The sequence below is a fragment of the Colius striatus genome, chromosome Z (genome assembly GCF_028858725.1).
Source record: "Colius striatus isolate bColStr4 chromosome Z, bColStr4.1.hap1, whole genome shotgun sequence".
In the NCBI taxonomy this organism is placed as follows: domain Eukaryota; kingdom Metazoa; phylum Chordata; class Aves; order Coliiformes; family Coliidae; genus Colius; species Colius striatus.
The window spans coordinates 47,340,476-47,354,999 of NC_084790.1; the positions used below are offsets into that span (position 1 = coordinate 47,340,476).

At 40.7% G+C, this 14,524-nt stretch overlaps 1 protein-coding gene across 3 annotated transcripts in view; it reads left to right on the top strand.

Moving 5' to 3' along the window:
- Positions 1 to 14,524, top strand: part of MAST4 (microtubule associated serine/threonine kinase family member 4) — a 303,567-nt gene that overhangs the window by 80,202 nt on the left and 208,841 nt on the right. For all 3 annotated transcript variants that reach the window (XM_062017217.1, XM_062017218.1, XM_062017219.1), the window contains exon 3: positions 6,692 to 6,813. In XM_062017217.1, coding sequence (XP_061873201.1) covers positions 6,692 to 6,813 — 122 coding nt within the window. The remainder of the gene's footprint in view (positions 1 to 6,691; positions 6,814 to 14,524) is intronic.

Below are 14,524 nucleotides of genomic sequence, written 5' to 3' on the forward strand. Positions count from 1 at the left end.
GGTAACTGGTTTATGAGCAGATTTGATTGTGAATTGCTTTGTAGTTAATGGAGGCTTAATATTTTTTCTTTTTTTCTTTAAATAAACTCTGAATGTTTCTGATGTAAATTTGCATGTGTCCTTTTCCAGTTCCAGTTTTGCCAATAATTTGATGAAAGTTCCATGAAATTTCACCCCAAAGTTTTGCCTTTAGTGGGCTACGTTTATTTTTATGCATGACCAGATACCACTTCATCTAGTTACAGAAAGTGAAACCAAGCTAGAGCATTTTAAGGAGATTTTCTAGTGCATCAAAAAGTGACAAATTTATAAAGAATGTAATGGGATTTTTTACAAGGGCTCCTTGTTCATCAACAAAATAAATGATAATTGAGCCAGTTGTAATTATAAGCTTGACTGAGTAATATTATATTTACTGGGCAGAGTATTTGAAAGAAACATTTTGCTTCTTTCATCTAGGAAACTGTCATTGTCTATTAGCTTCAACCATGTGCAGCTGAATAATATGCAAAACATGCTAATTTTCTTAGGTTGAGGGCAGTAAGAGAGGCACAAATAAAATGGTAACTCTTTTTACCTGCTGCTAGTCACCTGAAATTTAAGGTTTGTTTGCTGCACGGTAAAATAGGGTGAAATATTGAAAACTTTCCTAATGATGTCTTTAAATCCATCTGTTATTCTTTTACTTTCCAGTTACTGCTAATGAGAATTATAGGCTTTAATTCCTCCCCTAATGATGTGAGAGTGGAACCTAAAATTAATAGCCTCCACATTATTTCCTACAGCTGGGTTGTCTGCAACTGTTAAATGTGAAGCAATGAAGTGCAGTGCCCTAACGTGATGCATTAATACTAATCTGAGAGGCTCTTCACCTTTCACCTGGTGGATTTCTGAAACTGTAGTCAGTCTGTGTACCTGAAGTGATAGTATGCTGCATCCCAGCTTTGGTTTCCAGTTGCTGGTGCTCCCAGTGCCCATACTGTGTGGCTGTGTCCATGGCTGCTCTGTGACGTGCTGCTGGGGAGCCAAGGTGGCAGGAAGTGGCTTCAGTCTTTCCTCTGTTCACAGCGACCTGTCAGTGAACTGTTCTGTCTGTTTTTTTGTTTGGAAAAAAAAGCAGAGGCAGTAGGAAGAGACAGGAGTATCCAACTGTGTTTCCTTTCAGTGTATTTCTATGACTTGGAGCCATGTGCAGTAGGGTTCAGTTTTCTAACAGAATCATAGAATTGTTTAGGTTGGAAAAGACTTTTCAGATCACGGAGTTTTGTCTTCCACCATGGCTTGTTCCTGTTGCAATGAGGTAGCTCACTCTTAGGAGGCTCTCCAGTGAGATATGCAGAGCAAGCAATGGTGCTTGGTGAATATGCCTTGACCACAGAAGTCAGTTCTTGAGAGAAGATCAGTTATTTTGTTTTAAAATTCAAAGTAGGGAGAGAGAAGAATCTAGTTTTCTGAATGTTTTTAAAATAAACTGCACTTAGTCATAAATATGTAGAATTGATTTATCAAAACAATTAAGTGAATTAAGTATTTCTTGGCTATTGCCTTAAAGATGTCAGGATGGGAAAAGGCTATTTTGAAGGCTACTGTTTCAGAGCAGCTAACACAAACACAGCGATGCTTGCTTCACTTCAGACTGGTACATTAAGCATATGCCCATCTTCCTCTTTGGGTCAACTGTATACATAGTTACTGTCAGCTCAAATCCAGATGCTTCCATTTCATCCAAGTACTTACCTGTTTTCCATTTACAGCTGTACAATGGAGAACTGCTTTCAATGTTTTCCTAAAAAAAAAAAAAAAAGCATAAAATATTTGGAGATGTTTCCCCAGTTTGCACTTTCAGTCAATACAAAACTTTTCAGCAGTGCAATCAACACTGTCCTAAGTCCTTTTGGAAAGGCAAACACATACTTGGATACCCAAAGGTTTCCTCCATCATATGCAATTATTAAAATGTCGGACTGCAGAAGATTTGAGACAATTTCTAAATTATAAGTGAAAATGGAAGATTCATAGGTATTGGATTTCATTTATAGGATGAATGAAATGGAAAGGAAAATGGAAGATTCATAGGATATTCATAGGTATTTAGTGGTTTTCAGCTGTCTCATTGAGATATGAATTTGAGAGGGACAGAGGAAGGACAATTAATACTTCAGCAGTGGGAAAGATTTTTCGAATTAGAATAAAGCAAAGCCCATATCCCGTGACTGATCTTTGAGAATGTGTATGTGGTTTTGGATTTTTTTTAGTCTCTTTTGGCCTTATACAGTAAGGCTTACAACAAGTATGTACACTCTGGATGCAATATAAATAAGAAGTAGCAAAGTTTATGTTTGGACTTTGTAAAAATATTCATTATAAAGTGAGATAAAAATGAGAGGCAATTTCAAGGGGAAAGTAACACAGAACTTCAGTGGTGTATTCCCTGTGTCCACCAGTTGTACTGTTAAATAACACTAAGTTATTAACATTACATAATAAGTTGCCTTTCATTGAAATGCATTTTGATAAATGTACTGGATTTCATTCAGATGCAGACAGAGATGTCATTGGTTACAAACAGTGTTATGACTAGGTTGCCTTGATAGTTTCAGGTGCAGGAAGGGTAGGAAAGATGTCAGCACAGTGTCTGCAGAAGGCATGGGGAGAAGTCAAAAGCCACTTTGTGATTGAATGGGATCACAGTAAGGGACCTATATGCATAGATGACGCATCTGTATCAATAGCTGATGAAAGTAATGAGAAAATTACTACCAGTGTGGCAATGGTCTGTTGTTAGATGTAGATTACCCTGGACACTGCCGATGTTTGTGCTGTGTGTATGTTCTGGTTTAGCAAGGAGCAGCTTTTGGCTTTGTAACAGGGGGAGCGGGTTGCAGTGAAGACCCGGTAAAGAGTTTTTGGACTCTCCCCCGGCTCTTGGGTTCAGACCCACCTCCGGCCCGGCTGGGCCAATCTGGCGCCTCTGCCAGCACTATTTAGGGGGCGGGAATTGGAATGCGATTCAGGAGGTGTAAGAGTGATAAAAGAGGGAGGCGACCAAGCGGACCCTTCAGCCAGAGAAGGAGGAAGGAAGGAGAAGCAATAGACCAGAGACCCCTTTGCAAGCCGTGGCGAGAATGCAGCTGTGCCCCTGCAACCTATGGAGATCCATGGCAGGACTGAGAGTTACCAGCAGCTCCGTGTGAGTGAGCCCGGACGGGCGAGGGACTGTGTGGGGAGACGGCCATGGCCCAGGCCGTGCTGGAGAGCCTGCAGGCCGCAGAGCAGCCCCACACGAGAGGCAGAGAGGAGCTGCAGCCTTTGGGATAAGTGCGCGTTGGAGCAGCCCGTGCAGGGCTGCCATGTGTGTGAGTTACCCCACGGACTTGCAGGGAGGACTGGTGTGGAGTGCACCTGTCCCGAGCAGAGACAAACAGCAGAAGCTATGGGGAACAGACTGACTGAAACCCCCACTCCCTGTGCCCTGGGCCGTTCGGGGGGGGACAGGGTAAAAACACCGGGATCAGGACTCTGAGCCCGGGAAGAGGGAGGTGTGGGGAGAAGGTGTTCTTAAAAAGGCTGGTTGGACTCTTCATTGATGTATTACTCTGTGTTGTTTTATCTTGGTTATATTTGGGGTTTTAAGGTTATGCTTTAGTTGGTGTTGCATTAAATGATTTTCTGTTTTCTTCCCCAAGCCGAGTAGCCTGGTCTGTTTTGTCCCGAACCTTAAGTGGCAATTAAGCTCTCCCTGCCCTTTGGCAATTCTCAGCCTCTTTAGTACTCGAGGCTAATCGTGGTCTTTTTGTTCCCTGATGGGCCTAAACCACGACAGTATATGTGTTGAAATGTCGAATTAAGATGGAAAGGATGAGGTGGAGTTGAGGTTGAAGTCTTCCTTTCTCCTGTGAGTCAATTCACTCAAGAAAGAAAGCAGCTGCTTGCAGCATGAAACATGAAGGCAGAACTGAATGCAGTGTGAAAATCAATAATGCATTTCAGCTCAAGTTTTATGTATGCTGCTGATACATCACTTAAGAGCAAGGAATGGTGTGGATACATTTAAATTCAAGGAGTTATTAAGGGGAAAATGCATACAATTATGAATGAAACTGTAGTAGGAAAAAGTGTAGGAGTACTACAGTTGAAAGAAAAAGGAGCAGTGAATGGTCTGAAGGGATTATTGAATTATTTTTTTTAAGTGGAGGAATCCACAGAGAATTACTGATAAACTTATTGTGGGCAGGGACTGTTTTCTTGTATGCTGGTTTAAAGCAGAAGCACCCTAATCCCTTAAAGAAAGCAGGCTAAGTTTCAAAGAAAGTCTTTCTCTGTACAGAAATGTTGATGCTCCATTTGCTTTGGAAAATGAAGAAGCCTCGTTCCATTCCTTTAAAATGTGTCTTAACTTTTCTTAAAGAGGACAGTATTGAAAGCACAGTTGTTATTTTCCAGATATTTTGTTGCAGTTGGCTTTCTTGCTGGTAACTGCTAATCTGCTGATAGCATCTCCCTGCATAAAGGTTAATGTTCCCAAAGAAGAGTTTTATCTGTTACCATCTTTTTGCATAAGCTGTTTTATAGAAAGCATATTCATTATATGCCATTTCTATGTTAAAAAGCATATAATGAAAAGAAGAACTGGAGTTCCAATGAAAAGAAGAACTGGAGTTCTTCTATGAAAAGAAGAACTGGAGTTCCAAACTCTTTGCTCTGCTTGCCTAAATTTATGGTGCCCTCAAGGCTCCGGTTTGAGGTAAGGATGGGAGGAGAGATCATTCCAGCATCACAGGTTTTCACTGGCAATTTTGATGGTGTCGACTGCCTAATTAGCTACTCCATAGTCCCTCCGATGTTATGTTAAATATTTCTAGAGGATAATCATGCAAGAGAAATAATGGAATATTAAGTGGATTTTTAAAGTTCAGAGTCTGGTCCAGATGCTGAGTTAATTTGCTCCCCCGCTCCCTTGTCAAGTAAAATTTTACAGTTGAAGGAAATGCTTAGTACAAGATTTTGTGGTTGTAAAAGAATTACCTCCCTTCTAGCCTCTGTACTGAAATACCTTAGACTTTCTTTCAGATGTTTGAGCAGGATAAAGAATAAGTAGAATCTAGATGTCTGTAAAAGATACAGAATAATAGTGGCTCTTAGAGATGTACTTTGTCAGCATACGCCTGCTGTACTCTGCTGACTGACTGACATAAATAGGAATCACAGTATTAGCTCTCCATGGTTTGGGTTTGCCTACTATTTAAACCAAAATGTAAGTACATGCATCAATAATATAATTTATCTCTTAATAATATAATATAAATAATATATAATTTATCTCTCTCTATATAATATATATATATATAAAAATAATATATAATTTATCTCTAGACTTCATTGCCTTGTTACTTAAACCTTTGTGGTGTGGAATGCAAGCCAAAGCAAAACTGTCAGTGGTCATGCACATACCCACTCCATAGTTCTCTGCGGTGACAAGATTAATGGTGTTTAATGATCACAAGATTAGTGAATTCAAGAAACAAATGTTCAGGACCTGTGGTTTGGAAGATGGTTTTCTCTTGCACTGTTCAATCAAAATCTTGCATTGTGTTTTTGAACATAGTTTTGATTTAAAGGAAAATAATCTCTTGAATTGTCGCTTTGCTTCAGCTGTTTGATCTTGTAAGAGAAGTCAGTTGCTTTAGTAGTGATTGTCTCACTTTTGCATGTTTGCAGAGATAACTAAAAACTCAAGGTGAATGTATTTGCTAAGACCGGTGTATAGCCTCCTGTCCTATTTCTTGACAGATTGAAAGTAAGAAAAAAGGAACAATTTGATTACATCTTTGTCCTCTTAGTATAATTCCCTGAGTAGTCTCCCTGCTGTTTGTTTGCAGCTCAGGGGCTTCCTGAGTCAGAGATGCTTTTTGCCTAATGGGCAGATGATCTAGACCAAGTGGTAGTTCTTTGATTTGGGGGCTGATGTTCTGTTGCACTGGGCCTGAGCTTCCTGGCTGGAGCAAAGTTACACTGCTAGTCAGTGAGCTCAGCACTACCAAAGAGGGGTATATAGCCATTCCCAGGGAGCCTGAATGACTGCCTTACACCTTGGTGATTGGGATGCAGGTTAAGGAAACTGTCTTAGGAACTGAGTAATACCTTTTAGGTAAATTACAAGGGATTTCAGAAGAAGTCACCACTCACAGGGTGGTGGTATTGTTACCCATATAGCATGTGCCTTGTTCCAGTAATAAAACTCACTTTGTACCTCAGACTTGTAACCTTGTTCCATTAAGGGGTAGATAGTGGCATATTTTAATTTTATTTTAAATTTTTAAACATTTTTATCTAAAAATTTTGGTATAGCCTTCAGTATTTAGGTTCCTTTGCTTCAGACCCATCAATATGGATGTTTGCATCTGTTGTTCCATTAATTATATTTCTAGGTAGGAAAAGGTACAGTTGTGAGAATATTGAGAAAATGAATTTGCTTAAGAGAAGTTTTGCTTGTGGAAGAGTGATGTGAAGGACTAGCAAGTGAATAGTAGGAATTCTGTTTTGATAGAATCCTCTCTGATCAGGACGACAGTGAAAGAAACAAATGTTTTAGAATAGTAAGAGCCTTATCTTATAGTAAACTCTGTCCAAAGCATTGCCTCATCTGTGGCAATATCTAATATTTAAAATATACTCTTTCTTAACTTCACAGGCAAGTATCTGCTTCCCAATGCAACTGGACAGCAGCTCTGGCAACCTGCAGAGACCTCTAATCTTGTTCGCATGCGCTACCAAGTACTTGGCCAGTCAGCACCTTCACTTACTGCTAGTTTGGTGAGTAATTTTTTTCCAAAATAGGAGTGTACAAAAAGCCTGTTGCATCAGCTTCAAACTAGCAAAATGGAGACCACTTGCCTGAGAACTAAAGCCAAGACTCAGGTGGACAAAACCCAGGTGAAGGTCGATGTGTCCACCCAGACAGAGCCAGTTAGTAGAGACGCTTCAGTCCAGGTGGAGTGCAGGAAGTGTTTAGGATGCTTAGGGACCTCTGCCTCTGAGGCAAAAATGTGTCACAGGTTCAGGAACTGCCTCAAGTTCAGGAACTGCTGAGCCTGGTGAAAGAGCTGCAGGAAACTGGGAGTAGGCTCTGTAGTATTAGAGGGGAAGAAGTGGAGAAAGATGGAGGCTTCTGCAATGAGGTGCAAGCCTCCAGTGAATCCAATAACTCATGGACCCTGGTTACAAAAAAAAGGACAAAAGGCTCGTCTTCAAAGCCCTCGTTCCAGAGTGCCCACTACAAATAAGTATGAGGCACTGGTGACAAGGGACTTTGACGAGCAAGCTCCAAAAGGGGAAAACCCATAAAACAACCCACCAAACAACCCATCAGCTGCTCCACTTGCAGTAGGTAATGGACACCGTAGAAAGAGGCAACGGGTGCTTGTTGTGGGTGACTCACTGCTAAGGGTCACTAAGATCCATCTGTGGAGCAGGTAGGGAGTCAAGAGAGGTGTGCTGCCTACCAGGAGCCAAGATCAGGGATGTGGCCGAGAGTGTGCCACGGCTCATCAGGGATGCAGGCTACTACCCCCTACTTGTGTTCCATGTAGGTATGAATGATGTCATGAGGCATGACATCTCCAGGATCCAGATGGATTTTAAATCCTTGGGGGAGCAGGTAAAAGGTAGAGGGGCTCAGGTTATTTTTCTCCTCCATCCTGTTCACTAGAGATAAAGGGGGAGTCTGCAATGGAAAAATCAGCCAAGTGAACTCCTGGCTGAGAGGCTGGTGCCGGCGGGAAGGCTTTGGGTGCTTTGACAATGGATCCTTCCTTGGGGACTACAGCTTGATAGGATAGGATGGGATTCATCTCTCCTGTAAAGGCACTGGAATATTTGGGAATAGGCTAGCAAATATAATAAAGAAGTCTTTAAACTAAAGGACTTGGGGGGTGGGGGGAGAAGCAAAACAGAACAAGCTGTCCCCTCTAGCTGGGAAACAGGGCAGGACAGGGAATGCAATGATAAGTGCCCTTCATCTGCACAGTGGGCTGAGATACAGAAGGCTGACCACCCTGAGAAAGAGCCAAACCGGGGAGGAACCTCCTGCATCCGCCCAGGGGAACCTGTGTGTTTGAGTGAGCCCCTGCGCTGCCTCTACACCAATGCACACAGCCTGGGGAATAAGCAGGAGGAACTGGAGATGTGAGTGCAGATGCATTGGTGTGGCCAGCAGGTCAAGGGTGGTTCTTCTCCCTCTCTACTCTGCCCTGGTGAGGCCTCATCTGGAGTCCTGTGTCCAGTTCTGGGCTCCTCAGCTCAAGAGGGACAGAGAACTTCTGAGAGAATCCAGCACAGGGCCACCAAGATGATCAGGGGACTGGAACATCTTTCATATGAGGAAAGGCTGCAGGAACTGGAGCTGTTTAGTCTGGAAACTGAGGGGAAATGTTACTAACATCTACATATCTAAATGGTGAGTGTCAGGAGGTTGGGACATCCCTTTTTTTCTATGGTATCTAGCAACAGGACAAGAGATAATGGGATGAAGCTGGAACACACAAGGTTCCGCTTAAACATAAGAAAAACTTATTTCACTGTGAGGGTGAGGGAGCAGTGGTACAGGCTGCCCAGAGGGGTTGTGGAGTCTCCTTCCTTGGAGGTCTTCAAGACCCACCTGGACATGTTCCTATGCGACCTGATCTAGGTGAACCTACTTCTGCAGGGGGGTTGGACTAGATGATCTCTAAAGGTCCCTTCCAACCCCTACCATTCTATGATTTCTATATCTATTACTAAGGGGATGATAGAAATCAAACCAGAGTTTATTTCCAGATCAACCTCTCCTCCTCAAGCCGTATTTTTATAGTACCTAGTGCATTCCTGCATATAACATTACTTAATATGTTGAGTGCAGCTGAATGTTTATGGTAGCAGCAACTCTGAATTGGGTTACTAGATGTTGTATAAAGCCTGGACTGTTTGCATTTAAATGGTTTCTTTCCTAAAAAATAGGTAAAAAAGCCAAAACCTACAAAAAAAAAAGCCATGTTTTTTGACACAGTGTTCTGGTTTAGCAAGGAGCAGCTTTTGGCTTAGTAACGGGGGAGCGGGTTGCAGTGAAGACCCGGTAAAGAGTTTGCGGACCCTCCCCCGGCTCCTGGGTTCACACCCACCTCCGGCCTGGCTGGGCCAATCTGGCGCCTCTGCGATCACTATTTAGGGGACGGGAATTTGAAATGCGAGTCAGGAGGTGTAAGAGGGATACAAGATGGAGGCGACCACGCGGACCCTTCGGCCAGAGAAGGAGGAAGGAAGGAGAAGCAGTAGACCGGAGACCCTTCTGCAGGCCGTGGCGAGAATGCAAGCTGTGCCCCTGAAACTTATGGAGATCCGTGGCAGGACTGAGAGCCACCAGCAGCTCCATGTGAGTGAGCCCGGACGGGCGAGGGACTGTGTGGGGAGACAGCCATGGCCCAGGCCGTGCTGGAGAGCCTGCAGGCCGCAGAGCAGCCCCACACGAGAGGCAGAGAGGAGCTGCAGCCTTTGGACTGGGTGCACGTCGGAGCAGCCCGTGCAGGGCTGCCATGTGTGTGAGCTACCCCACGGACTTGCAGGGAGGACTGGTGTGGAGTTGGCACGTCCCGAGGAGGGACGAACGGCAGAAGCTATTGGGAGCAGACTGACTGAGACCCCCACTGCCTGCCCCTCCGAACCGTTCAGGGGGGGGCAAGGTAAAAACCCCGGGATCAGGGCTCTGAGCCCGGGAAGAGGGGAGGTGTGGCGGGAAGGTGTTCTTAAAGAGGCTGGTTGGACTCTTCATTGACGTATTCCTCTGTGTTGTTTCGTTTTGGTTATGTTTTGGGTTTTTGTGGGTATGTTTTAGTTGATGTTGCATTAAATTATTTTCTGGTTTTTTTTTCTTCCCCAAACCGAGTAGCCTGGTCTGCTTTGTCCTGAACCTTAAGCGGCAATTAAGCCCTCCCTGCCCTTGAGCAATTCTCAGCCTCCTCAGTACTCGAGGCTAATCGTGGTCTTTTGTTCCCTGATGGGCCTAAACCACGACACACAGCCATAGAAAGTTACTGACCTTTGAGGAGAACATGGATATGTGAAGCACAAACTTAGTTAAGTCTTGTGGATAAAATAAGGGAAGAAAGAGAGGAAGAGATGCATGAATACATGAACTTTCAGCTTCTTATTTTCCAGCATGTGTTACGCTGCTTTGTGTTTCTGTATATGAAGATTTTAAGTGTTGAGATTTAATGCAGGATCTAGTGACAGGACAAGGGGTAATGGAAAGAAGCTGGAACACAAAAAGTTCCATTTAAACACAAGGGAAAACTATTTTACTGTTCAGATGAGGGAGCCCTGGCACATGCTGCCCAGGGAGGGTGCAGAGTCTCCTACTCTGGAAATTTTCAAAACCTGCCTGGATGAGTTACTGTGTGACCTAGGTGGACCTGCTTTAGCAGGGGAGTTGGACTGGATGATCTATAAAGGTCCCTTCCAACCCTTACTATTCTGTGATTCTATGATCACATGAGCTATCCTGTACTTTTCTACATAAAACTACTGTAATTTATATATTTAATGTTGAATATACTTCATGTTGTATAAAAAAGCAGAAAAGTTTTCTATGTTCTCTTACCCCCTTCTGCCTTTTGGCACGTTATTAAAACTTTGCTGATCCATGGCTTCTTTCTAGGGGAAACTTCCTCTTGAAAAAAAGAAAACCCAAAACCACCTCAATGTTCAGAATAAAGAAGTCTGTGATCAACAATGCTGAACAGATACCACTATGCTAGTTTTTCATATTGTGTTGGTATATAGATTGCATCTATCTGAAGAAGTATTTCACTTCAAGTGCAACACACTTGCACATATGAATATAATCATGCTTTCTGCTTTGTTGGTTGTGTTGTTTGTGGCTCCTTGAGGCAGATCTGGTTTACTGGGCTCCACACTTACTACAAGCACTTCAGTCTATTGCAGTTTCTATTAGGCTTTGAGCCCTAATATTTTCCAGGTAACAAAGTATCAACCTATGTATTTTTGTTTTCTAAATTATCAGGAAAAACGTAGTTTATTGTGAAGGAAGCGTTTGGATTATGTATAGTTGAAATGGAAAAAAGTAAATTAATGGTCTGAAAACTTAAATTGCATCCAAATTGTACATTTTTTTTCCTTTTTTTTTTTAGTAGCTAGGAATTTAAAGAAATAATTTATTCTAATGATCTACATTAAATCAATTTAGGAAGTGATGTGTTGCTATTTGATTCTTTCTGTTTGCACAACTATTGTCATGCTACTACCGACATTGTCTTTTTATTTTGGGGTGATGCTTGAACTATAGGAAGATTCAGCAGCATTTTGACAGAAAAGTGTTTTAAATAGGTTTAAAATATCAGATTAATAAGAAATTCAGTGAGCTGTGTGTCCTTAAGGGCCTTTCACTTATCACCTACTGAGTTTTATGGCATATGTGTCTGCCACAGGCTTCCTTCCTGTCTCTTCATTATCTTTATCTGTTCCTGACTGCAGCTTCTTTCACACTGGTGCAAAAGCAAGTGAGAGCAGATTGTGCACAGGGTGAAGATGCAGGTTACTCAAAAGTATTTATTTATTATCTGGAACTGCCAATCAGACTTTCCTCCTAGGGAAGTTAATGTTACATTGTCACATAAGCAGAGCTCTTTTTAAGCTTTCTTTGACAAGTGCTTTGCTGACAGACTTCTGAAAGACAGTGGGCTTTGCTTAAGAGGGTCCATAAGCTAGGGGTCACTCCCCATCCTTCCCTCTTTTTTGGATCTTAGTTCTGTGCTGAGTTTCTGAGTTTTGCAGGAGTGTAAGGGAACTGGTAGAGCAAACTTACCTGACTCTCCTTGCCTTATAGGCTGACAGTCATCTTGCCTGATTTCAGGATAGGATGAACTAGCCCCTGAAAGTACTCGTTTTCTACTGTGGTTGGGGAGTTGACATAGAGTTGCTGCCTCATTCAGCATGCAAAACTTGGGAATAATTGTATCTTCTCCCAACCCACCCGCCACTCCACAAGTGTTTACAAATAACATTCCTATTTAAAATTTTTACATGTCCATTTTTATTACTGCAAGCAGAATTTTGGGAACATAGTTAATAAAGTGAAGTAAAGTTAATAACATAGTTAAATAAAGTGAAAGAAAGTAATTTTTGTTAGTCATAGAATCATAGAATTGTTTTGGCTGAAACAGACCTTTAAAATTGACTCCAGCCTTAATATTTCATTGTGGTAAGCTGATGTGGTTAAAGTTATGATGAGTCTGAAACCATCTGAGCAATTATCATTTTATAGTCAGAAAGATATTTTGAGTGGAATGGATTGAATGAAGTTTCTGATTTTAACTTTTTCTGGATAGCTGCATTCGTAAAAATGACAGAACTTTGAACATAAGGTGCCTTTATGGCACGTGATGATGTGAATGAAAGGAAAAGAAATTGTCCAAATTAATTTGGTAAAAGTTCTGTTAGATTTGCTTTATCTTTACCGTCGATTAATACCAAACTGCTGTCCTTTTTTTTTTCTTACCAAAAAAACTAAAGAGCATGACATCTTTTATTTTGTTTGTTTCACATAACTTTGAAAAAAACCAACCCAACACAACAGAAGCTTCTCACTGCCCAGACAGCTTTTTAAGACAGCATATTTCATGACTGCTGAATAGCAACATGCTCTTTGTAACAAAACTTGCTCATGTAACAAAAATATAAAAAAAGATCCTCAAATGAAACAGGTACATCGTGATACACTTGGCTTTTAAATTCAGTCAAGACTGGTGGTGTTACTTCAGCCTGAGGGCCAGTACTGAGCAGAGGTTAGCTGTTCCCATCTGTTGTGGAAAATTTTATTCATAGTATAAAGTAAACTCTGAAAAACATGTTTTTTTTTCTTCTTGGAAACTTGAAATATGTCACTGAAAATTTAAATATGTCACTGAAAACACTAAATTTTTACACAGTTTAATAATGGAGCATCTTTGACTACTTGTAAACAGTGTCTAATAACTTATCACAACTGGAAGAAGGGTAAAATTATGCCCTTTCCTAGTATGCAAGAAAGGGAAGTTCTGCCTAGGTATGCCTAGAAGCATCTGCTGCTTTTTAGCATACTATTTAACTCTTTTAATTTTTTCAAGATTTACTACTTTCTTTTCCCAACTTCCTTACCACCACTAGCTGACAAAATATTGCTATTTTCCCCAAAACAACAGAAGACTGAATTTGCACGCATGTGTACTTTAGTATACATGCTTTTTATTGCCACTTTATCAGTGTTAATTTGTAGAAATGGTTTTATAGAAGCTTGGAGGGTGGTAGTTATATGAAGTGCTGTTTTACAAGATGGACTGCTGAAAGGAAACAAAATAAGAAATGTTCAGTGTCTATAAAAAGCAGTTTATTCAGAAAGGGTTTTGTCTCCTCCTTTCTCTTACATAGTATAATACTGAAAATGAGTGTGTTTTTGTTAAAATGCCATTAACTTCAGCTAAATTGACATAATGTTGACAGTTATTATGAGAACTGTTTCAAAATGAATTATGCTAATTAGAATGTAACTACCAATAATTGCATGTATTCAAACAGCACAACACCACCCTTTTGTGTGTTTTATTTCCCAGATGCAAGACAGCCATTTGTTGCCTGAGAAGCTGTAAAATTACTCCTTAGATAATAAATTACTGCAAACAAATAAAATACATTCTTTAGAAACACTAATTGGCTAGATAAGTAAAAGTATCAATTGTGCATCAGTAAACCACATAATAAAAAAAGGCCTTTATTTAAATGTTTTATTTTGAAATTGTAGGGAATTTTAAAAATAATTCATTCAGTTTTATCTAATGAGTATCAAGTGTAGCTGAATTTATTTTAAAAAAACTTACTAGAGAGCAAGAGGAACCTGCATCTGAAGCTTGGGCTGATTTTAAATTTTAGCTTCTTCTATCTAGGAATTCAGGTCTTCAATGCCTGAGCTTGTTGGGTTTGTCTGTGAGCATTTATTTAATACTCTGCAAGTTAATGAACATATTCAAAGATTGCAATTGTGAGAAACACGAAGATGATAAAATATGAATTGCCTGAGTAGCTTATACTGAGTCTGTCTCTAAAATCTCTCCCAAACAGTTAACTAGATTTCAGAAATACCGAGACTGAAATGAGGAATTTATTGGAATGCTAAACCATTGTACAGATTTGAATGCCATATTCTTGGTAGACTTCTGTCTTAGATTTTGAGCTGGTTTCATCACCAGGATTTTTTAAAAACATTCAATTTTTAAAATGGAAAATATTTATTCCCTGTAAGTAATGGTTGCACGTTTTCTGTGCTTCAGTTGCTTCTAGTGTTTGAGACTAGTGAGTTATTCTCCCTTGTGTATTTTATTTCAGTAACTCCTTACTCATGAGTATGTATTTGCATTCATATCTCTTTTTCTGTCTTTGCCTTCTAACAAATACTTAATTGCATTTCTAATTAAGTAGTTAATTCTAATTTTGTGGTAGAGAG